The sequence below is a fragment of the Petromyzon marinus genome, chromosome 18 (genome assembly GCF_048934315.1).
Source record: "Petromyzon marinus isolate PM22_M1 ecotype Great Lakes invasive population chromosome 18, UKy_Petmar_22M1.pri1.0, whole genome shotgun sequence".
NCBI classification, from domain to species: Eukaryota; Metazoa; Chordata; class Hyperoartia; order Petromyzontiformes; family Petromyzontidae; genus Petromyzon; species Petromyzon marinus.
The window spans coordinates 3,582,049-3,608,025 of record NC_133684.1 but is presented as its reverse complement, the minus strand read 5'-3'; the positions used below and the strand labels follow the sequence as shown (position 1 = coordinate 3,608,025).

General features: G+C 45.9%; 1 protein-coding gene across 2 annotated transcripts in view; it reads right to left on the bottom strand.

Moving 5' to 3' along the window:
• Nucleotides 1-17,747, bottom strand: part of LOC116943578 (E3 ubiquitin-protein ligase SH3RF1-like) — a 122,651-nt gene extending 104,904 nt beyond the window's left edge. For both annotated transcript variants that reach the window (XM_032956533.2, XM_032956534.2), the window contains exon 1: nucleotides 15,647-17,747. In XM_032956533.2, the coding sequence (XP_032812424.2) occupies nucleotides 15,647-16,081 (435 nt within the window). In that variant the 5' untranslated portion in view covers nucleotides 16,082-17,747. The remainder of the gene's footprint in view (nucleotides 1-15,646) is intronic.
• Between the last annotated feature and the right edge of the window lie 8,230 nt (nucleotides 17,748-25,977).

Here is a 25,977-nt window from a genome sequence, read left to right as displayed (position 1 = left end):
ACTAGGTTTGTTTTCCCTTTCATTTGTACCTGATGACGATTGCTTGTGTTGCAATCGAAACGTCGTATGCTATTATTTAATTTATTATTTTCTTTTTCTACGCGACTTTACCGAAAGAAACAAAGAGTAATTCCTGCAAAGCTCCAAATCAAGTTTACAGTAGTTCTGTACTGTGTATAATAACGTGCCTGGTGGCTCAGAGGTGGAGCGAGCAGCTCGCAATCAGAAGGTCACGGGTTCAAATCCTGCTTGGGGGTCGGTCCAGCCATCATCATCCTTCCACCATCGATAAAATGAGTAGAATCACTTCACGGGGAAATCAACAGCAGTTGTAGTATGGAGAGACTCGCCCCCGCCATAGGAATGTGGAATTATCACCATCTCCACGTGACAAGCACGACCTCAATGATCATTTGAGTAAGGGAATCACTTTAACAGTATATTATAAATAGTACGTGCGTATTCTTAGCTCTTTCGGTAAAGTCACGTTGAAGGGAAACGTCGTGAGAATTTTTATTGTTTTATATATATTTTATTATTTTATTGTTTCCCTTCAACGTGACTTTACCGAAAGAGCTAAGAATATGAATTACTGCAGTCACGAAAGCTTTAAATCAAAATTTAGTACGTGCGTGTTATGGTTCCTTGCGTGAAGAACCCATTTTGTTTCAAGATGGCCGGACCACATGGGAGGAACCCATTTCCCTGACAAATGGATTCCACACTATAGCTGTATGAGACATAATTACAAGGCAATGCTGGGCACTTAATGGAAATACGTAGCGTCGTGTAAAATAAAACCCGCGTGCCACCACAAAACCTCAACAAGCAGCCAATACCGTGCGGATCTTTCTAAATTACACGGTCAACTGTGTGGCATTACACAATGCAGCATCATATCAAATGTTAAAGGGACCTCGCCGGGCGGGGACTTTTTTGGTTTTTTTTTATAAACACGCAGTGTGTAATAGGTCATAATAGATGCTGCTGCTGCTGCTGCTTTTCAGTGGCGAAAAGGTACTTCAGAAGGCGTGCATATTGTATGGGTTCAGAGCTCTCTTGGCCACTCCCTCAACTATGGTGGTGGTGGGGGGGGGGAAGCCTGATACACAGATACAGAAGGGGGTCAGAACATTGGACACGATGTGCGGTTATTCGTCCTGGCGGGGGGGGGGTAGTCAAAACTGCACAAGCGTAGAAATTTGGGGTGACCACGTGGATTCGTGGAAATCTGTTTTATTAAGTGCTCCAATAGCACGATGGCATACGGACACTACCGAGGAGACCCCATCAATCTTCAGGCAAAGGAAATGTTTCACTTTTTCCTTCACCCTTGACGCTTCCCCACGAGATTTCTCCGGCCGTGGAAGCAACGTGGCCTGAACACCTGGCACGTTCTTTATTTTCCTGTCTCTTTAATTCACGCCCCCACCACCACCACCACCATTGTCATGGAGCTAAAAAAAGACACAAGCCCCAAAGAATCGTACAGTAATTGGAAACGGATTGCTTGTCAGGTACAGGATGGATTAATTGATTTGGATGCGTTGCTATGCTGGCCTAAATCCTGTGAGCAAAGCTAAAAAAAATACAATTTGAAATTGGCTTGGCTCTCTCCACCCCAACCTCGTTTCCCATGTGCGATATTTTAAGAAGACCCCCCCCCCCCCTCATGGGTTTCCTCCGTAACAATCGGTGGGGGGGGGTTCAGATTACCGAGGCGCTCTGGGAAGGATTACGGCGTCAGGATCACTTTAGGTTTGAGGGGGTCAGCAACGGAACGGGACTCGGAATAAAACCGGCAAGAAGAGAGTCGGGTCGGAATTCGATGGGTAATTATGGAAGGGCCATGCAGACATTTTGAACCGTGTGTTCGTGATTATGCACGCGGTTATAACTGCAATGAGCACACGCTGCACAAGCGCAGAGGGTGGGTTTTTTTCCGACTACTCATTTTATACTAACACTGAATTTCGGATTGACTGCATACGAAATAAAACCACAAGTTTGGTGGTATGCAGACATTAAATATACAAAGTACACTGAAAAATAATTTTCTTAAGACATTAAATTATTTCCTCCTTTACACAAAGATGCACACAATGCACTGCAGTCCAGTCTATGCTCTGGTGAAATAAAATAAAAAACGAACAGATGGACAGTGTAACATTAACATAGTAAAATAAACACACCAGACACGAGGGACGTTAAACCACAACATCTAAATTTAGATCTAAAACGCACAGCCGTTTGATCTATATACTAGTAACCCGCTGCAAATTGACAAAAAGCACCCCCAACGCACGAACTGGAAAGCACACATGTGAATTCTAAGCGCCGACAGACGAGCGGGCTGGCTAACGACGATGTGGAAGGCGGCCCCGGCTGTGAAGGCTCCTCGTTGCGAGAGCGCCACGACAACAAAAAACCCAGCGTCAGGCTTGCACGGAAAACCGATTACACGACAGGAGGGGGTGGGTGGTGTGGGAGGCTCTCCCTCCGCGTACTCCTCCGCCGTGCCATCAGCTGCTCACGACGTCTCGTTCGCGTCTCGTCTCGGCACTGGCGATCGCTCCCCGTCGTCACCAGCAGCAGCCGACGCCGCCAGGATCTAAAACGGCTGCATTGTCTTGTGGTGGTGGTGGTGGTTGGTTGGGAGATGGAGGGAAGCCCCAAGACCCGCATTCCAATTAAGGATGATTCGGGCAGCGGGGATTGGACGAAGTGTGCACGCTTCACCCCTACTGAGAGACATTTCATTCATTTGTTTCTGCCCAGAGAGAGCAGGAGCGAGCCAACGACGCGGGATTTCGTTTCAAAGGCTGGTGCGCTTGCAAAATTAATAACAAAAACCGTGACCGTTATTATTTTTTGGTCAAAAGTCTTACGCGATCCAATTAAATGCGATCTGCCACCGAGGTGCACGGAGATACGTTTTAAGACCTCGACACAACAACAACAATAAATGTACCGTACCCGCGCTCTGAATTGACTCCAATATTATTAAATCGCACACGAGCTGACGTGGGGGGCATTACCTGCCCAAACGACACTACGTGGCGCAGTACAGCGGTAAAACAGAGCAGCAGAGTGCCAAACAATCTCATCCAAAATAACCTGAAATTATTCATCATAAGAGCAGTCTTGTGATCAATATTTCAATGGGGGGGCTGGTGGGAGGAAGGGTATAGGTGCAACCCTGAATTCGCAGCCTTTGCAGCACTGCTGGCGAAAGGGCTGACATTTTAAAGGATCTCTAGAGAGGGTATTTTTTTTGGGGGGGGCTATTCTCCCATGCTGCCTAGACATCGTGGAAGAGGTGGGATTACCCACACTTTACCTCACCATATGCAACCTACCGATCGACTAACTGGCAATGAACCCCATTTATACAGCTGGATGGACATGGTGGTGTGGGGGGAGGGAGGATTTAATAACAACAAAAAAATCACCCTTTGTTTCATTGTCCGTGCCAGAAGATGGAACCGGTGACCTCTGGATGTCAAGTGCAGTCTGCTGACCATTTACACCATGGCGCCAAAAACGCCTGTTGGGTGTAAACTACGGCGATAAATACATTTCTAGATTTAAAGATTAATACATTGCGCGGTGGAGCGGCTGAGAATCTGATCCCGGACACTTCCACCATGAATCGTGTTTGCAAGGTTTGTGACAACAGAAGCGAGGGGAGGGCATCGCCGCGTGTTGCGCTCTTAATGTTAATGTCGTGACGCTTATTGTTAGTAATAGGAATAAAAAGAGGCTCCTCTCCCGTCAGCCTGAAGCACAGAAATAGAACACTGTCTGTGTTGCCGTCTGGCACCGTCGCCCGTGTTTATTGCTTCTTGTTTTGGAGCAGAGTGTACCGGCGCACAATTTAAAAAAAATATATCAGTTGCCACACGTCAGTATCTCACCCACGAGGCTCTGTGAGCAAGCACAAACGGTAAAATCTCCCGTGTAGTGTTAGCGAGCACCTATTAAGGCCGGCACGGCACAGCACACGAGGGGGTGGCTAGCAAGCGCTATGCCCGACCTCCTGTCACACCAGTGCTGATTGTTTAATACAATACATCAGGTACTCATTTAAGTCTGAGTCGCACCAAGGGGAGGACACAGTCACTCATGTTGGCTGTGAACGGGAATCGAACTCGGGTCGCAGGGTCTGTTGCGCAGAGTATTCACCACTACGCTACCGTCTCCCATTGCAAGCAAATAAACACATTATACGTAAAGCACATACCAATGAATGGTCTATGCTGTACTTGTGTGATACAGCAGTCTATTTTCACATACAATACACGTTGTTACATACAAGTATGTTCATAATGTGCATTAATATTATACAATGTAGATAATTTTTTTATGTAGAAGGTACGGTATTGTTTGTGAGAAAAAAACAACCTGCAATCCTTAATAGATGTGCACAAGCCAGCTTTGAAGACAAATACTAAGCTACAGTATTGCTAACAAGACAGCAGACTAGAGTCTGCTATTCTGCGTATTCCAGGCATATGTCTTTGTGTAAAAAAAAGCATAGGTCACAAAAGTAATTTGATCACACATGTGCTGGAATTTCAGACAGAAGTTTCCCAGAAATGTGTATGTGTTTTTTTAACATTTCAAAGGAATTACTGATAATAACAGGTATAGAGAGTAGAGATATGTACACAGAAACCGTTTTATTACAAAGCAGTGTTTGGACAACTTGAGTATGTGGTTTTTCGATCGCATTAATTTACATGGCTTAGAAAACGGCATGTTGCTTGTATTTCCACACCAGTGCCTGTGTCCAAGCTTGCGTGCTAATGAGAATATCTAAATTGAATATACAGATGTTGACATGCCAGCCTGTTTAGCAGATTTTTTTTTTTACATTAAGGTAAAACCTGCAATTCTGTGCTCGTTATACAACCTACAGATGGATTTGCGCAAAAAACAAAACATGAAGGCATTTTTCCATTCATTACTTGCACGCCCTTCTAGATGATGTGCTTATTCTAGCATGTCCTGTACATCCTAACCATACCAAATAATATAGAGTAACGTTGATGGTTTAAAGTCATTTGTCAATCAACTACGGCATGAATGCCACTCCATGCTGTCTCATTCATGGAGTTTGTATGGCCATACTTCACCAAGCTGGTCACTGCGCACTGCTGAAGTGATAGCCATGAATGGGAATCGAGCGGAGGTCGCACGGTTCGTCGCACAAGACGCGCTAACCGCTGTGCCAACGCTCAAGGAAGAAAATGCACAGAAATCGACCAAATAGACGCAAATAAACGTGGACCTTTCACAGCGAGGGGTATGCAGGCTCCGCCGTAAAAAGGGCTTACAAACACTCTGTGCTACAGTGCAGCATCTTCATGATGGGATTCTCAACATGGCTGTAAGCATGGCTGGGAGGACCGACTTACAGGCATCACGCTGGCAGCATCGGGTAATGATCCCAGCAGTCCTCACGCCCCCTGGCATCCCCGTTTTATTATTTCCTTACATTTACATTGATGCACCGAAGCAGTAGCTCATGAGCTGGTGCCACCCGGCCACCTGTGTTCCATTCCCGTCCATGGCCAACATCGATGGCGTAAAGCAGGTGTTGGGGCCCCCACTTCCACCAACCCGCACTGACCAGCATGGTGAAGTATGGTCAAACAAACTCCACGGCTTACACGGCGTGGAGATTACTTCATCCCGGCGGCAGATTGACAGGGCTATACTGTATACATCATCATCACCGTCGATTATTCGATCGGGATCCTGTGACGTTTACAAGAGTTCTCCTTAAACGCTATTACCGTGTAGTAATAGTGATCTTTAACGATTAAGACGTACGTTCACTTCCACGATATAAATTAGTGTGCAATGTTATTGAGTAAATAAACAGGGAGAGAGGTGTTGTATAGGACCTCGGGACGTCAAACATTGAGACAATTCTATTGGAGCACATCAACCGGCCAGCCGAAGCACAGCCTGACAGCTCAGTGGGTCTTACACACGATTCATCCAGCAAAATAACATTCAACACAGCACTGTACAAGATCCCTCTGAGATCTCCAGGAATGCTTTGCAATGTCTACAAAAAAACCAAAACACACTTCAGAAGATTAAAGAAACACAAAAAAAATGTAACTAGAAAAATATTACGGTGTAGATAACAGACGGCTGGCACATATGGGTAAAGTGTTTGTTTCTTTAATGCTCTCCAACCAAGGTTAGAGGTGCTAATGCACCAGCTTTGTCCATCCATCTGTCTGCACATTGCATGGGGTCAAAATAAAACTAGTTATGATCCAAAGCGAAACGCAACTTTAGAATAAATCTGCATTGCCATTACTGATCCAAACCGAATTGAAAACCAGTCAAACTGCTGATCCGCCCCTACTTGGCATATGTGAAAAAGAGCTTCATTGCTCATCGTATTCCTCCAGTCTAAATATTTTCATTCCGACCAAAGGGCTGCCCAAAACTTAGAGACACAAACCAGTGCCCAAATGATTACACGCATTTTCAAAAATGCATACACGGTTGACCCATCGGTTTCAATAATGCTCATTGCAGTACAGTCAACATTTCCGAGGACAGACACGTCGGAAAGTGTTATATGTAACGCACGCGTACGCACGATTGTTCTTGTAAATCCTCACACAACGGCAACTGAACGATGCCACTCCACGCCCCTAGATTGGTGGTGCCATGTGCCCACGTCGCCACGGTGGTAAGCCGGTGGTACTGGGGACACCCTCCGCTCAGCTATTTTTTAAACACTGCTAATGGCAGCCGACGGCCTCGAGCTTGGTAAGGAAATATACAGCAGCAAAGCGTGGCTGCCCTCCGGCTGCCCTCCGGCTGACCTCCGTTTCAACAGATGTGCAAAGCATTCGAGGCCGCCACCTGTCCTGTTTTTTTCCAGGACGTCCCCTTTTTGAGGTAGCCATCCTGGGAATCGTGCAGGTCTTCCATGGGAATTAAAAGTCCTGATTTTTTGTCAGTTGTGTAATAATAGTCTTCGTATTCAAGACAACGCGTCTACATGTGGTTCGTTCTCTCCTGCATTATTTGACATTCTGCGTCCCGTGGTAGATCCTGTTTTTGTTTTTATCTCAGAGGTAATAAACCCAAACAAGTACGCCGAGTAGCCAAATGTTATTTGGCAGAGAGAAACTACAGTTCAAACACTGCAATTTGAGAAGAAATACAGGTACAGTTTGGTCTTCTCAACAGCTATTTTCCCCGAAGGCACCATTATAATTTTCAAGGTGAAGCCTCTTCGCTTGAACATCACATGCGCACATAACGATATGCCATGCTTTGTCGAAGGTCAAAGTTTCTCCCTTGTCCTTTCAAGTGTTGGGGCAGCACTGCCTGTGGAGAGAGGCCACTAAGCCAACGGTGGAAAATGTAACATTCCCACTGCAGACACAGGCATAACCGTAATAGAGTACAGCACAACCTCTGTTGACTTCACAACCAGTGCCACTGTATACACGAGGTGGTGCTCAATGTATCTGCCACTGACAGATGATGGGAGCCCAGTGGACCACGGCTGGGATTAAGACTCATCGTTTCATAATCACGAGCTTTCCACTCCACTGACCTATATGCAGCTTTCTCCAGCGAGGCAAAAGCTCATTGATAAAGCTCATTTGAAATTCTTCAAGCGATAATGCTGTGTAAATATTTTTACAAGTACAGCACTGTGCGGCTTTATACAATAAGTGTTTTCATAGGAGCGGAATGTGCATTACATCCCTGGTCACCAGTAACAGCTAAAACCAAACGTCTTCACCGCATTTCAGTTGGGGTTCTTTGTTTTTGAAACTCAACAACGTAACAGTTATTGGATTTTAAGATTGCATGTACCTGTTCTAACCTGTGCGTATCGTTACATCTGCTCCCAACATGTTCTTACGTATCTGTGGAGCATCATCAAAATGCTCGTGGTTACGTACGCCATTACGTTCTGTACTGTAATGTACGGCCTTAGTCCAGTCTCATAATTCATTCCACGAGTTTGGCCTAAAGTTAAACAGGCCGAGTACGTGCCCTCTATGATCCCTGCAATGTTACTCCCTGACCTCTTTTACACATCCGTACACGATGTAACAAGTAAAACTGTTCAACAAAGTTGTTCGTGCTTTCACGGTGCAGGTAAGACAATTCGTGACATTCTAGCCCCCGGCTGTCACTAGAAATTATACGCAAGACGACGGAAAAAAAAAGTGGCTGCATAAAAAAAATAAAACTCTTCCTTACGCCTTACCGTGGTTTGCTCTATGGTGAACTACTGGTGCCTGTCCAAAATCAGCAACGGTCTCAAACGAAATTTGAACGCACTACATTGGCAGTGGCCTTACAAACACGACATTTGAAAACATCACCGCATTTGTAATCAAATCAGTCGAACAACAGATACATGTATACAGTACTGTGCCGCATAATGTTAAAACGATTGGACATTGGGCTCGTGTCTGCTGTGATGAATCATTGCTCTGCTTACGATTTCCTTGTTAACAAAAAACAAATGTACAGGTTTCCCCTCGCTTTATGCGGCTTTGGTTTGTGCAATTTCACGTATATGCGGCTTACCGATTTCGACACAAAATTTGCTATTATACGCGATTGACTAATATGCGGCTATGTGGTCAGACATCGGACATTGATTCTATACTCTGTGCTACTTGGCGGGCAGCTGTCTCGTGCGGTGCATTGTGGGGGTTGGGCGACTGGGTTCGTTTTATGCGATTTTGCGGAGTGTGCCCCTTTTTTTGGAACGCATCTACCATATAAAATGAGTGAAAACTGCACCATATACAGCCCGCATGTCAATCCACTTCTGGAAGAGATCCTTGCCATGCTGTGCAGGCCGAGGGTTGTCTTACCATACTTCACCATGCGGGTCAGTGTGAGTGTTGAAGGTAGAGCGGGAAGGGGGGTAGTACAGAACAATGGCATTTTCTATAATGCCTCTCACTGCTCACAATTCCAACTACACTCGTTTATTGTGCATGGAGGTCACCCATGCTTAACAGGTATATACCGGTATGCCTTCTCTCCATCCCCTGTGACGCATAACCCACTGTTTTGTAAAGTATCTTGAGATGTGGTTGCATTTGAAAACGATATAAATCCGAATCGCATTACATTACTGTTTATTAAAAACGTCAGCCGCATTTTCCCCATTATGAGACAGCGCAAATAACAAACCTGGCGATTGTTTGAATGAAACAATATGTACGAAAAATCCGAGACACGGGTGCTGGTTATGGGTTAACACACCACCGCAGATGCTCACAAAATAACAAAAGCATAGTAATTGACCGAGCTGTGCACGACTCAGAATACCTTGAAAGCGCCGGCAGGAGGAGGGTGAATAGGTTAAGTGACCTGTGACCACAGGCAACACCACATCCTCTTGCAGCCTCTGCCACTCCACTATCAAGAAAAGGGAGTTTCTTAAGCCCATGTTATCCAACGCTGGATGAAGGCCACTCAATGCAGTGGCAGTCATGTAGATTGTTTGACCATACTTCACCATGCTGGTCAATGGAGGTCAGTGATTGGGAGCCACAGGCAGAACCGGTTCAGATATCACTCGCCACCGATGCGATCTGTGGCTGGGAATCGAACTCAGGGCGACCTCTGTAACAAATACTTTTATTCAGCAATGGCTCTACATTCCTCTTCCAAAATGGTTACTTGTTTCTTTTCTGCACAGTATGCATCGCCTCGACAGACGATGGGCTTCAAATACATAGGCAGCAGACTTGGCAGGGGGCTGAAATTGCAAATACTGCACAGTGCACCGTGCTATCAGATGGAATATTTTGTGTGAAATGAAATGTGAAAATTAAAGGCTTACTTCCATGCAAATAATCAGCACGTTGACATACGTGAAATAAGCATCTCGCTCACAGCACTAGATTTGTTGCACACTATATGGAGCAATAGTTCGCAATGCGAGCACCGCGTTTCACATTTACGAGTGAAGCGGTTGGGTGACATGCAACGGTGTCATGAGGTTAGCCTCCAAGGCCTGGGGGGTCAGCTATCGCCGACTCAGAGCGATGGTAAATACGGCATGATAGGGAAATGGAGGGAAAAAAAAATCACCGATGAGAACTCCTTACAGAATTAAATGTAATTGGAAAGTAGGATGCATTCAATGCAGGCATGTGGCATACCGAAGGAGGATTAACAGCTCAATTGCAATTATCCCAGCCACAACGATACCCCTGGAGGACTGAAGAGGGAAGTCGCTCTCCAAAACCAGTTTGCAGCGGCATTCCGGGCCGAACGTGCACTCCTGGCAGCCGTCTTCGCTGCCAGACGTGAACGCTTTCTTTCTCACGCACCCATGTGCCCTGCTGGCAGTGAGACTCACGCACGCACTGCGAATCACACTCATTAAACAGTTGCGTTTCTCATTTTTTTCGCCCACCGCTTTGCTTCAGGTGGCAAAAACCACACACTTCGAGCCGCGCTGCGATGTGGGTATAAATATCCAGCGCCCCGGCACGGACACACCAAGTGCAAATTCTTGGCATCGCACCCAAATGCCATTGGACTAAGGTGTGTGGTGGTGTGTGCAGCGTTTAGGAATGCAGCAGCACAATGTAAAGGGAATTAAAAGCTCGTGGTATTTGAAAAATATAATCCCGCAGCACGATATACCTCCCTGGGAGTGCCAATTATCTGGTGCCAGCTTAGGCATTTCAGAGGGCTCGTTTTTTCCAGCCTTAATGATGTCGAACCCTTCTTGCACTCGGCTGGCCTCTGAATGAAGGACCTGTTAACAGCCACTCTATGCTGCAGAACCAGCAGTCGTCATCAATCTTTGTCGCGTTGCAAGATTCCGGTCTAATCTCCCTATCAATACACGCATGAGACCGGGCAATTGAAAATTAAAGCTTCGTGGTTCTCTGGTTGGTTTTATCTCCCCCGCATAAACTATGCTCGCAATATATGCTTCAAATCATGTGAATAAGAACTGATTTTTGTAGATTCCTACGTGTGTTGTATCCGAAATCTCATATCCCCCCATCACCAACATATGCTGACAAGTGACAAGCGTGGTTAAATATGGTCAAACAAACCCTACGATCGACATGGTATGGAGGGAGGCCTTCCGGCAAGCAGTGGATTGACAGAGATGATCATTTAAATTTCGTTTTACGTTGTGATGGGTTCATCATGAGGGTCCTGCAGCTTTTCGGGGCTAATACATTCACCAAAAAAGAAACAATTATTTAATAGAATCACAACCTGAACAAAGGTACATCACTGAATCGCCCCAAGAGAGGAGGCGGTGTGGTGTTTAATCACTCCTCCCCCCTACTTGATAGGCTGCCAGGTGATTCTATAGGTGTGACAGTTTTACACCAGCAGGTTGACGTTAGCCTGCGAGCGAAAAACATCGTTGTCAGGGTGTTAGTCTGAAAACACAAGGGGCGCATTGGCCTTGTCGTTTTCAGACAACGATGTAGCCAGCTACCTTTTCAACAAAAGTGTCTCTTTAAAAAAGAAAATTCTGGAAATCTGCAAAAACCGTTAATGTTTTCATCCATAAAGCTTGCTCAGTGCTCTTCTACGCCATATGTTCTGCATTGTTAAAGACGCCCACTTCTACATTAACTGACAAAGGGGAAAAATGTGCATCATTATGCGACTCGGGACCCACAGTCACACCGACTTACCAAGGGATCATGGCCCACAAAATAACGGGCCACCGCCATTCAATAACTCAGTAATCTTTACCTTAATTATAATTTTGGCTCGCATGACTTCAACAGCAGAATAAATTATCCTACCACTGGGTGAAGGCCTCAAACTCGCACGACTCTATATTATGAAAACTCGTCATCTCAGCAGGCTTATATGAATACCAGGTTTATAACGATTAACTGATTCATCAAATAAAAGCGATTCAGCCACTCACAACACACGTGTTGAATTGTGCGTGAGAATCAATAATTTGCAATGAATGCAAAAATGACTCTACTCAAATTATTAAGTAGCAAATTAAACCGTACTAAATGTGACAATGAAATTTAAATAATGTAAGAGGTGGTAAATAACAAGACAAAAACTACAAATCATAAATCTGCTGGTGGGGGGGAGTCAATTGTTTACATGTCTGTTGAATATTAAAGATGCAGAATCTATGAAGCCATTCAAAATGATTAATGCAACTGCTGTAGCCATTACTGCCTGCTTCAGTAGTTGATTGAAATAGATATAGCAACTTAAGAGCATTGACTTAAATGAACATCGGTAGATGAAAAATATCTGTTATCTTTTAGCCAAGAAAATACCCTCGGCATCAATGCTTGACGACTAAATCTGCTCCTGAACATGTAGGCAACTTGACATCTAATTATGACACACAATATGCATGTATTCACACAATGACTTACCTTTATCATATCAAACATCGTTGTGTATCAATGTCAGTTGGACTTTTTCCAAGATAAAGCAATGCATGTTCTGTACGTACAAGTTTTGTTCTGTCATTACATTCGAGGGGAATAACACGTAGCATGCAACTTTCATGGTTTTCTTTAAAATTATTTAGGTGATATTTGTATTCATTTAAGTAACTGGTTTGAGCTTAAAGCAGAGTTCCATTCTAAATTGTAAGAAAAAAATGATCATTTCTAATTGACATGAATTATTACAAGTGCTGTACATGTGTTTTTTTTTTAAATACTGTATTATAAAAACAAATGTGTTCAATTCAAATGGTGTTGCGTCCCCCTTAGAATTTCTGATTTCACCACAGATTACAGCATACTATGCACGAGTTGCACCGTAGCACACAGGTAACAGGAGCTCCCCACAATTGTCATTGTATTCAGGTCAATGTAAACCAAAGGCAACAATTAACCACGTGAAATGCAGTCTTATTTCGCTCGTAACTTCTTCCCTTCGTTCACATATTTATTGATGTCGCGAGGATACCAATGCACAATTAATGTTCTACGGCAAATTTAGTTTTTTTTTTATAACAAGGATGCATTCAGTTTAACACGTATTATGAAGGATGTATTCGTAAACAACTTGTGAAAAAAGAACAGTACTGGACATCTGTGAAAAAGATACATAAAGCTCATCGGATTCCTCCAGTATTAATACAGATTCTGAACTTGGCAGACCCCAATTTTAATCAAACAGAACACAAACGGCTTATGTTAGCTTGTATCGAGCAAATAAACTAATCCAGGCTATTGGGAAGGCTCACATTATACACTCGGCAACATTTAAACCTGACACTTAAAACTCAAAAACACAAAAAACATTGAGTGGGGTTAAGCTTCTGGTGTCATCCATTCACAATCTTCGCCAGAAAACTCGGCGTGGCAGTCTTGCGCGTGACGTCACACACGATCTTGCCACGTCACACAGCAGCTTTCTTAATGAGCCCATTACAAAGCCGAGCTGTTCACAGCACCCTTTAATTTTCATGAATGCTTCTTTTCAAGCCGAGTGTTGCTGCTGGCAGAATTGGACATGCCACATGCCAGTCTAATGACCTGCAGAGAGAGCTTGTTCGTATGGAGCCATTATGCGGGCAGCAATCGGCACTTCTGATTACATCACCAGCCACTCAAGCAAACGGCTTTGCCATTGATGCCGCATGCTGAACCAAACAACTTAACTGGAATAAAATCTTCTTTCAAATGACATAACCGAGATAATAACTTCCCAGAGCACACGCAATGGGCTTATAATGAGAAGTGCATATCGTCAAATATATCACGCTGTGATATGTATCATTAACAGCAGATTATTGCGAGATTAACATAACTCCCTTTACATGTTAAATTGTTAATTAAACTAGAAGAGGCACAGTAATTGTAATTGTTCCTACATCCTGATATTGAAAGGACATCAGGACTGTGAAATACAAGTGGCAGTGAAGTGCTGCATGTTGGAGGGTCCAGCTGTGATTGTGCAGTGTTAGGTGTGGCCATTTGATTTCATTTCAAGATAAGACCACAATCCTGGAAGTTGCATTAATTTGATTAGCCACATTTGACTTGGGCAATCAGGAAAATCTGAGCTGACACGTTGGAATAATCGGACTTAATCTCTGGAAACACCATCCTGCTCGCACATAATTCTTTCCACCAGTCCTAATGAAAAAGCTCCCAATACACCAATATAGTGCATGTCGCTGATGATGCAGCAGACTGTATATTGTATATTGAAATCGCAAACACAATTACTGCGAGCTGAATACTTTATGCTTAAATGTAATCCTGGATGCATCACCTTAATACACTAGTCTGTCCCATGGAGATATATGCGATAATTAAATCGCACAAATTTTCATGCTACGCTTCACCGCCAATAAAATACAGTATGGCAATTGGTTAGACGTGTCCAAATATATGCAATCATGAAGAACATTTCGCACCTCGTAGCACTAATCAACATTTGCATCACAGAATATGTAATAAGTGTGCAATCTTTGTCCACCCAATGTTAGATGTATATCTCCCCCCATGCCGTGCCAGTCATTGTTGGTTAAAGGAGTGGGGGGGACTGGACTAGATCAGATACCACTCCCCACTGATGTTAGCCGTGACCAGGAATCAAACTCGCGTCCCACAAGTCCTTCCACGGTATACATTTCACAGCATGTACTCACAGGCTCTAGGGATATGTCGTACACTCATTGAACGTCGTACATTATTGTTCAAACATGAAAGATTGACACCATTAAAGCACTGTACAATATTAAGGGGGGCTGGTGGAGGATTTTGAGCTTAGTTGGTGTATTTTTTTGGAGAAAAAAGTGCCTGGGTTTTGGGCAGAGGAACTCCTCTGGCAGTGGAGTATCATTAAGTTTAGTGGAGGGATGTTAAGAGGTTGATGACATTACTGGCTGAATAATTCTACTTACTTGGGCCAGTGTGCTAAGAAGATAGTAATATGTAATAGTATTGATTACTCGTAACGAATAGCAGGTTTCGTATGCAGTCAGTCAGCTTTTTAGTGTAACACTGAACCGGAGACAAATGACTTGGTTCACGGATTATGGATATTTGAAAATGTTTACCACAATAGTTAAAGCAATCCAATCAACCTCTGCATCACAATTTTTCAGAGCCCAAATTAAAAAAAAATTGCTTCAAATTTGTTTTTGTTTCACCAAATTTGTGCCAAATTTGAGCTTGCCAGACCTTATAGAGCATCATCATGGTCTGCTTAACTCGGTCATGGTTGTCCGTGTTAAACGAGCCGTTATCAGATGTTTTCTATGTGAAATATATAATGGTAATGGTTGGAATAGCTGGTAAATTCAGTGGAAAACTTCAGACGTTACAGTATTAACATGGATTTCAAAAGGCGGAAGACAATAGGGGGACCGTGTGTTGGCGATCATTCACAGACAATAAACAAGACCATGGGTACACAGTCTGCAATCAACAATACAATGTATGCATACACACACAACAAACCGCCGTTTTCCACTAATAGGCGGGTGCCTGGCTAGGTGCACCTCGAGCCCGCGTGAAGTGTCGAAGTCTCGCAGACAGGCGGGTCTTGGAGCGACTGATCCTTGGCCGTTTATGGGTTGACCGACTTAAGACCGAGTCAACACATACGTGGACACGCACGGCTCAACTCCGCTCACCTTGTTGACAGCAGAGGCGGCGGCGGCACTGCTCCTGCTGAGCGTCTGGACAGGCAGTGCCCCATTGCTGGACGGTGGACCCGCCAACGTGGCTGCTGCTGCCAAACGGGCCGCCCTGTTCACCCGGACCGGCACCGGAACAGCAGCAGCAGCAGCAACCCCGGGCTGACCCGGCTGGATGTGGGGGCCGTGACCTCCGCGCGTGATCCCGTCGAGGAGACGAAGCAGGAGGATGTTGGAGGGAAGATCGTCTACGGCGGAGCGCACCAGGGTGCGACACTCGGGACACCGAAGCTCGCCCTGCCGGGACGAGACGATGCTCTGCAGGCACCGCTTGCAGAACGTGTGCTGACAGGGCAGCACCTTGGCGGTGGAATCGAGTCGCTCCAGACACACTGGGCACTCCAGAAGGTCCAGCAGAGAGGACTCGTCCATGGCTGCGCTTTCGTAGGCGTCGCCGCGTGGTGCAAACTGCGCGCCCGTGAATATTTGGCTGAGAATTCGCTTATTGTCCTTCTCGTGCCGCGGCGGCAAAAGTCACGGCGAGGTCAACTCCGTCCATGACGTTCTTCCCTTTTCTTTCTTTGTGGAAGTGTCTCCCACACCCCCCCCCCAACCCGACACACACACACTCTGGGCGCCGTGGCAGACTCACGGAATCGCTCGCTCGCCCATCGCTCCGACGACGACAAAAAGGGGCCTCCTCCTCTTCCTCCCCTCCTCCTCTTCCTCCTCTCCCGTGTGTGGTACACACGAGCGGGCTTACACAACTAAACCCCGGGCAGCTCGGATGAGGGTGGTTGGAGAACGCCACCTCAATGTCAGACCCATTCTCTCTCCGGTGAGCTCAAATGCACAAAGCCAGCACCCCCCACACCAACAACAACACCACCACCACCACCAAAATCTCCAGGAGACGAACAACGATCGGCTCTGTTGGTGGCAACACTCTTGTTGATCGAGAAATGTGTTACAATGAATTCACGTTCTTCGTTCACGACGACGGCATACGAATCGGAATTGAACCTATCCACGCGTCAATTCCTACATACATCGTGGAGTGGGTGGGAGTGGGGGGTTCCAATTGTCGGAAAACTGATACATCAATTTCCTCTTTTGTATCGACATGCAATCTGTGTTACTCGGCCGCGGAAGCGGGAGAGCTTGCTACTTCGTTCGTCGATTCAAAGAGTTCTGCGACACCGAAGGAAGGGCTTTAAACGACGGCCAAAGCCGTGGCACAGCGAGAGAATTCCTCTGGTAGCTCCCCCCCCTCTCCTCGTTTAAACGCAAAACAAAAATCGACAACAAGAACAAATCAAGTGAATAAACGAGACAAAGTTGTGCCGGAGGCCGCGGAAGCGTCGCCGGTTACCAAACCACGTTAATCTTCCGGCAGTAGCAGCAAGAGCAGCAGTAGAGACGGCGACCATCAATCGATAAGAGCTTCAAGACGTGCGTAGCCTCGGCTGCATGGCGACTGCACAGCTGACGATCCGGAGCAGGCGTTGGAGGAGGAGGAAGACGACGATGGTGGTTGATGATGATGATGGTTGATGAGAATTCTCTCCCTGCTCGCCGCGGCTGATCGGAGTGCGAAGAACGTAGACAATGGGGGTGGTGGTGGTGGAGGAGGAGGGAGTGGGGTTCGGTTGGTTTGGTGGTAGCGGCGGCGGCGGTGAGAAGTGGAGCGGGGGGCGGGGAGAGACGGCTTTTTTATTGATTCTTTTACACGGCGTGTACGTGGAGGCCACAGGGGTTGCTTCTCTACTCCGCGACGGACGAGCGCAGAACGACAACCTCTTCCATGAGCCCTAAGGCCAATCCCCCTTCCTCGGGCTGCCTGCCCGGGGCTTTCTCCGCCCGCACGGGGGCGTGTTGATGGGTGGCCTCCGTAGGAGGCTGGCTTTTGAACACGTACTGTATTGGTGGTGGTGGCTTGGTGGTGGGTGGGGCTCTCTGGTGGTGGGTGGATTGAGGTTGGTGGCTTTTCTGGTTTACCGCACGTGCCCCTTACCTACAACTGTGTGTTCTCTCATTGAGATTTTTTGAAAAGTTCCCCCGTCGGTGGGGGGAAGGGGTTACCTGCATAAAGCGAGTCGATGTTTGACCGGGAAGAGGCTGGAGATGTGAATACGCACGCTGTGTGGTTTGTCTCTCTGTTCGTCCGTGGGTTTATTTTATTTTGGGGAAAGGTTGAAACTCGCATTTTGTGTCCGCCCTGGTTTAAAGCATGCCTGTGTCATTTTAGTGTTTTTTTTGGCACCCACCCGTAGACTCGCGGCCGTGGTTTTTTGAGAGCAGAGGGCTCCTCCAAGTGGTCGAATGGGAGGCTTGCAAGGAATTGAAGCCGAACATGAAACGCAGATCGAATTCCAGTATATTGTGTAAACAAACATGTGTTCTTGTATCTATTGTGGAGAGACAGATATGTGACGGATACGTATTGTTTGCCTGTCTGTTGAATTTTAAACTCACTGGTCTGGACAATGAATCTTGGTTTCTCACTTGGATGTGGACATACCTGGACTGCAGTTACATATTCAGGGATACATACTTTGAAAAAAAACAATACCTGCCCTTAAAGTGAAACAAAAATATGGCATCGTAAATAGCGAACGTGGTAAGTATTTGTTTTCTGTGCTTGTGCACCACTGCCATTTGTTTAATTTGAACAATTAAAACAGAGATGTTGGCCTTTGTGAACTTGCAATGGCTTGTAAGTTACAGTCGTGTGACTCACGTTTTAAAAATGGGATTCCCGTATTTTTGCTACCAGTGCTCCAGACCAGACTTCATTCCTGACCTAGTCATCACTCACTGCTCGTGATTTATTGGAAAAATCTGAACAGTTGTGACATTGTCTACAGGTCTATTTAAGCCCCTTGAAATACTGTATGTGCTTTCCATTTGTCCACACCTTACTTTATAGTGCTTGATTTCAGAATGGAAATACTCCGTAATGTTCAAACATTTTACAGCAAAATGTTGTGGAGATAAGTACATTTATTGAAGTAACAACGTTTAATCATTTTACACGATACATTGCTTTAACATTGTATATATTTACATTTTCGAACAGGGTTAAATAAAATATAAAATGTTTACTTTAATTTTCATTACCATATTGATGATTCCTTATTCTTTTGCAGGTCACCGTATTTATTTTTTTATATCTTTCAGTGCCATGCTTTTGTTTGTGATTTCAGAAAACGTGATTGTGTTTGCTTTTTTATTTTACCCCCAATCGTTAGTGCACTGTCTGTTATAATGCTAGTTCATTATGTATTTTGGTGACGTCTTATTCATAATTTTCCGTGTAGGGATTTTAATGTTGTTTAGAATCATTTAAAGTAATGCCATGTCCTGAACCACAGTGTTGTGTTAACTGTGTTGTTTTTTTGCAGACGAGGTAAACACAGCAGGCTTTGTACTATTTATATCTCAGGTAATCAATGTAAGTTGGATTGAGATCAAAGCAATACAATAAAGAGATGAATAATAGCAGGCTGGAGGGCTTTTGGAAAGCTTCATTTGAGAATGAAAAACATCACATCACTGTGCCAGATGAGTAACGTTTTCTATTAGTGCATATTGCCAGCTGTGATGGATGGATCAGAAACTTGGACACTAACAAAATAGAAAAACAGCTGAAAGCTGCACAAAGAAATGCGGAAAGATTAATACTGTGCTTTGAATTACACTGAAAGACAAAAAGGAGAGCACCTGAATATGAAATGCAGGCATTTTGGCGTCATCTGGTCGAACACCATATGAGACTAGGCTCTAAGTAAAAGCTGTCTCTGGTGTGGACCAATCAATTCCAAGGACAATGTATACATTATCAGAGTGTGTTTTTTGTTTGCATTCTGACCGCAGGTATTGTGGTTAATGTAAACATGATTCCTTGTAAAAAAGGTTTCAGTTTTGTTGCCAGAAAAAAGGGGGGGGAAAACCTATTATCATCTTAACTGTTAAGGATAGTAAGTAGCCACATTGGGTTTTTGCAGCCACCTGTAATCCAAGTGTGATCTTCTGGGTAAGGCCGGCCGTGTGTTGGACATTTGTTTTCTCAACATTTTACCATGCACTACGTAAGGCACATTCACTAGTGCGTGCAGGAATTTTGAGAAAGGATACATTCAAAACGGGGCATTATCCTGTTCAACCGCACTTGGAAAGTAAGGGTGTTTGGTTGGGCTGGACACATTGCAAGAAAGGATGATCCCCGATGGCCAAGTCTGGTTGGTGGAATGGCAGCCAAAAAAGAAAATTCACTCGAGAGAATGATCACACTAACATGGAGCCACGCACACACAGCGACTAACATAAACGCACATGGACTGACAGTTATTGTGCAGGGTGAGATTTATTGTGGCATGGCAGAACGAGAGGGGTATGGCAACAGCATGGTCCACAATTGAAATATGGGTGCCTGCAAATGCCAGCAATTGGGTAAAACAAAAACATCGGCTCCTACTGGTAGACATCTGTGTGTTAATCACAGCGCCTTTGTGAGAGCATTGCACCATGAGATAGTGTGCATACCAAATGTACTAAATTATTATCGTTGTTTTTAGGAAAAAATTATACAGTATTAGCATTTTAGTTGCATTTTTTTGCGTACCGAGAAGACCTTAGGAGGCCATTGCGACCACAAATATTTGTTTCCAAGGGGGACTTACTTAGGTTTAAATGGCACTAACGTTTCTGTACAGGGTTACATGGTGGGCAATCGAGAGTGCAATGCAGAAAAAATACATGGTCGTACGGTATGCCAATGTTTCCACATCTATGCCTCCCAGTGCCTTCAGTAACCCACACTTATACCTGCCAACCCCTTAACAGTGCCCTACCTTATTACGGCCCAATTCAGGCCTCATTGGTCACCCCGTGCCCTGATACATCTTAACGTTCATCCTACAAAGTTCCATCACAAGGGAGAAACACAAAGGAATAGACAAAAAAATATTGTCCGTATTGAAAACTCAATTTTACTGGTAGGAACCTCCTGGTTACACCAGCCCACAGGGGATGGTTGTGTCCGTCCGTCCGTCGTGCATCCAAAAATGGGAGGGGTGGGGCTGGGTGGAGAGTAGAGGGTGGGGAGGGGCTGGGGAAGGTGGGGAGGGGAGGGTGGGGAGGGGCTGGGTGGGGAGGGTGGGGAGGGGCTAGGTGAGGAGGGTGGGGCTGGGTGGGGGGTGGGAGGGGTGGGGCTGGGTGGGGAGGGGCTGGTCACCCCGTGGTGCCCTTATAAAACTCAACGTGTAACCTACTCACGCCGGCTTGTGCCCGCCCTCACAGTCGGGCATATTTGCGGAACACACCACGTGGTGCCGCATGTTGAACCTGGCCATTGACCGAGCAACCCAACGTTCCTACCAGCTCCCTCCGCAGGAATGTGTTCCTGTACAAGAACACGGGTAAGCCGTATGGGTTGACAGGTAAGCTCACTGGCCAGCATGATGCAGCATGGTCCAAGAGCCTCTATGCCCCTCACAGAGGCCCGATTCTAGCAGTGGACTCAAAAAAGGGCTGTAAAGTTATAATTGAAGGCAATAATGAAGCGGCATGGTGACTTAATCATTAAATGCTTGTAAAAGCATGTAGGGGGAAAAGGTGAACTAATTGGTCCTATGTTCGTAAAAAAAGGTATGTGCGTACAGGTGTCAATGATGAATAATGCCCCTGAAGTAAACATGCCTTGATTGCTCAATTATAACCTACATACACAGCCTTTAACAGACTGTTGGAGCGAGTTACTTCATGATTATGGTACACAAGCACAACAACAAAAAAATGAAGACCTTCGTCAATAATGCTGCTTTCAACAAAACTACTGTGACAATAAAGACGAATTTTATAGGAATAGGTTTTACCCTTTTAACTGGCACAAAAACTGACACCTTTATTCAAGGCATCATGTTTGCAATAACCACAACACAAGCAGTCAAAATGCAAACAAAAAAGACAACTCTGATAATAATATGCACTGTCCTTGAATTTGATTGGTCCACACCCGAGACAGCTTTTCTTAGAGCCTAGTCTCCATTGGTGTTGGACCAGAAGACGCCAAAAGGCGTACAACTCAAAAACAGCGCACTATCAGAATATTGAGGGCTCGGGGTGAGCATTTACATTATGAGACCTCCTTTGCCAGAAACAAGATATAGGGATAGGTTTTACCCTTTTAACTGGCACAAAAAAGGTGTTAGTTTTTATGCCAGTTAAAAGGGTAAAACCTATTCCTATATCTTGTTTCTGGCAAAGGAGATCTCAATGTAAAAGACGAACTTGTCACATTGACCGAAGAAGGGCCATTTGCCCAAGACGTGGCATATTATAGGGGCCATCCATTTAGTAGGCACGCAAAAATCTGTCAAAAGTTGACCTCTCCCTGTACGCACGTGGACTTTTTACCCCCCACCCCCCCACCTGCGAATCCTATAGAACGGCCGATATTTAATCCACGCAGAAACGATCAAGGCATAATAATATTAATGTGTTTAAGCAAACAGATAGTTCACCGCCGGACTATCTAACTCATTTGAAGGTCAATGTAGACACAATATTATCGAGGCTTCACACCCCCCCATCCCCGTTTCCTATGCGTACATTGTCAGTAGACATGCGTACGTACTAAATGGATGGCCCCTTACTGATTTTGTGTTTAAGGCAACCCTATTGACGAATGTGAGTATTTTTGTTGGAACAAGTGCAGCTTGCGAGAACCTATTATTATTAATGCCGTGATGAAGCATGATGTGGTCTACCTGCTATATACACATTGCCAGCTAGCTAGCACGCCCTAAGCCCCGCGGTGGGAATAGGCTATTCCTTTTTCACGTCCGTCACCTTTATATTAGTAAAATTAGCTATTTTGTGGGATTTCGATTTAATTACTGCGCGCCACCGACCGTACCAACTCACACCAATTGGGTGGGGGGGGGGCGGACCCTACCAAGTGATGCGCGTTCGGTCGAGCTCCCTGTACTGCCAGACTTTCATGTTGACTGTGTCCTGCTTTTTCAGCTGCTGTCCGTATTGCCAGCTTTTTATGTCCACTGTAGCAATGCTTATGTCATTGAGTCGGCGTACTGCCAGTCTATAATCTAGACTGTAGCCTGCTTCTCAACTTACCTGTGCGTACTGCTGCTATTTAATGTACACTTATTTTATGATTATTTCTTCTATGCATTTATATTGTTTCGATTGCTCACGTCCCGCAATTTACTCATACGTAGTACTACGATGCTCATAGCTGTGCCATCATCGGGGATTGCTGTGCACGTCGATGTGTGTGTGTCAGTCGATGTGTGTGTTTGAGTCCATATGTGTGTGCGTTTAGGTCCATGCGTCTGTGTGTAACTGTCTTTTTCGAACGGATAACGCCCGATGTGTCTGAGTTTACGTCGATGTATTTGTGTGTGTGTGTCAGTCCAAGTGCGTGTCTCGGTCCATGTGTGTGTATCAGTCGCTGTGTGTGTGTTAGTCAATGTGTGTGCATGGCTCCATGTCAGTGTGTAAGTCAATGTGCGTTTGTGTGTCTATGTGTGTCAGTAAATGTGTGTGTGTACGTCCATGTGTATGTGTGTGTCAGTCCATATGTGTGTGTGTGTTACTCCACATGTCTGTGTAAGTCCACACATGTGTGCGTTTTACTCGATGTGTGTGTAAGTCAATGCGTGTGTGTGAGTTCATATGTGTGTGTAACTCCATGTCTGTGTATCCCAAGTGGATGTCTATGTCTGTGTGTGAGTCCATATGTGTGTGTGTAAGTCGATGTGTTTGTGTGAGTCGATATGTGTGTGTGTGTCAGTCCATGTGCGTTTATGTTAGTCGCTGTGTGTGCGTGGCTCCATGTTAGTGTAAGTCCATTTATTTGTGTCTCTTGCTCCCTGTGTGTGTCTTAGTCCATGTGTGTGCTTTATTGACGTGGTCAAGGCCTATGAAACCATCAGTAGGCCTGGACTCTGGGTTGTTCCTCGTGCTTTCGGAGTCCCTGACCCTCTGCTCACGATCCTTAAGGACCTTCATGATGGTGAGCGGCCCCACATCAAACTACGAGGCCATGAGTCAGAGCCATTCCCTTTACACCTTCGGGTGCAACAGGGATGTCTGGCTCCCACATTATTTAAAATATATTTTACCACGTAGTTCGGAGGAATTACCATCTGGTACAGATACAACGGGATGCTCATCGATGCCTGGGTGCGGTCAAGCGATGGCTCCCTATTGCTCAACCACGTTATGTATGCCGATGATCTGCTAATTGCTGCTCACTCGGAAGAGGAGTTAGAGGTGCTGCTGCTGAACCTGGAGTTTGCCACCAAGAGGTGGGGCCTTACCATCAGCCCCACCAAAACTAAGCACCTGCTTGGGCATTTCGTACCATCGGACACTCCACCCCCACAACTCCCAATTGGTGATGGGCCAGTTGTGGAGAGAGTGGAGAGTTTCCCATACGTTGGCAGTGTGCTAATGACCAGCTCCGGTTTAACAGCAGAGGTCTCACTCCGAATCAGTCGAGCCACATTAACTTTTCATCGGTTGCGTAACGCTGTGGTCTATCACTCCGCACGAAGCTTCAGGTCTTCTCGGCCACGGTCATTCCCTCCCTTCTCCACACTTGCGAAACTTGGACCCCCCTATTGGAACATCTTTGCCGGTTAGAAACATTTAAGATGGCCTGCCTACGATCCATCCTGGGTTTAACCAGGCTGCATTGTGTGAGGAGCTCACAAATCCTTGAAAGATCTGGACAAAGTCCCATTGATGAGCTCCTCCGGCAGGCAAGGCTGCATTGCCTGAGTCATGTAGGCCACATGCCCAGCCACCACATGCCTAAACAGCTTTTGTTCGGCCGGATCGAGGGGGCTAAACAGGCGTGGCATGGGCTAGAGAAGAGATGGAGTGATGTGGTTACAGGAGGCACGGGCTAGAGAAGAGATGGAGTGATGTAGTTACAGGAGGACGTGGAGCTGAATGGACTTGCCGATGACTGGTACCAGCGGTGTCAAGATCGGCCTCTGTGGAGGAGGCTCGTGAAGGACGCTACTGGGCAGTTGGAGGCAGTCGCCCTCCAACAACAACGGAGGGCGGAGGAGCGACGCTCACAACAACGAGCGGAGTGCCGGGTGGCTAAAGCACAGCAAGTTGCCACAGTAGGGGGCACAGGTGGTGCATCAGCCAGTCGTCTCAGTCAGTCGACCCGTGCCATCTGGGTCTGCCCCGTGACCTCCTGCCAGCGGGCGTTCAACACTTCACGTGACCTCAAGGTGCACATAGCCTGGCACAAGCGTTGTGGTGACGTCACCGCCACTTAGTGTCGAATGGGGGTTGTTGTTGTTGTTGAGTCTATGTATGTATGTGAGTTGATATGTGTGTGTAAGTCTGTGTGTGTGAGACGATGTGTGTTTGTGTGTGAGTCTATGTGTGTCAGTCGATGTATGTGTGTGTGTACATCCATATGTGTGTGTCTCTTAGTCGATATGTGTGTCTTTGTAAGTCCATATGTGTGTAGGTCAATGTGTGTGTCAGTCTATGTGTGTGTGAGTCCATATGTGTGTGTAAGTCTATGTGTGTGTGTCTGAGTCGATGTGTGTGTGTGTGTAACTCCATGTGTGTGTGTCTAAAGTCAATGTCTGTCTGTGAGTCCATATGTGTGTGAGTGTGCGTGTAAGTAGATGTGTTTCTATGTGTGTGGGTCGATGTGTGTGTGTAAGTTGTGGAAAGAGTGGAGAGTTTCCCATACCTGGGCAGTGTGCTTATGACCGGCTCCAGTTTAACAGCAGAGGTTTCACTCCGAACCAGTCGAGCGGCAATATCTTTTCATCGGTTGCGTAACGCTGTGTGGAAGCTACCTGGTCTGTCGCTCCGCACTAAGCTTCAGGTCTTCTCGGCCACGGTCATTCCCTCCCTTCTCTACGCTTGCGAAACGTGGACCCCCCTAATGGAACATCTTCACCGGTTGGAAACATTTAGGCTGGCCTGCCTATGATCCATCCTGTGTTTAACCAGGTTGGATTGTGTGAGCTCACAAATCCTTCAAAGATCTGGGCAAGGTCCCATCGGTGAGCTCCTCCGGCGGGCAAGGCTGCGTTGGCTGGGTCATGTAGCCCGCATGCCCAGCCACCGCATGCCGAAACAGCTTTTGTTCGGCCGGATCGAGGGGGCTAAGCGGGCGCGGCACGGGCTAGAGAAGAGATGGAGTGATGTGGTACAGGAGGACGTGGAGCTGAGTGGACTTGCCGATGACTGGTACCAGCGGTGTCAAGGTCGGCCTCTGTGGAGGAGGCTCGTGAAGGACGCTACTGGGCAGTTGGAGGCAG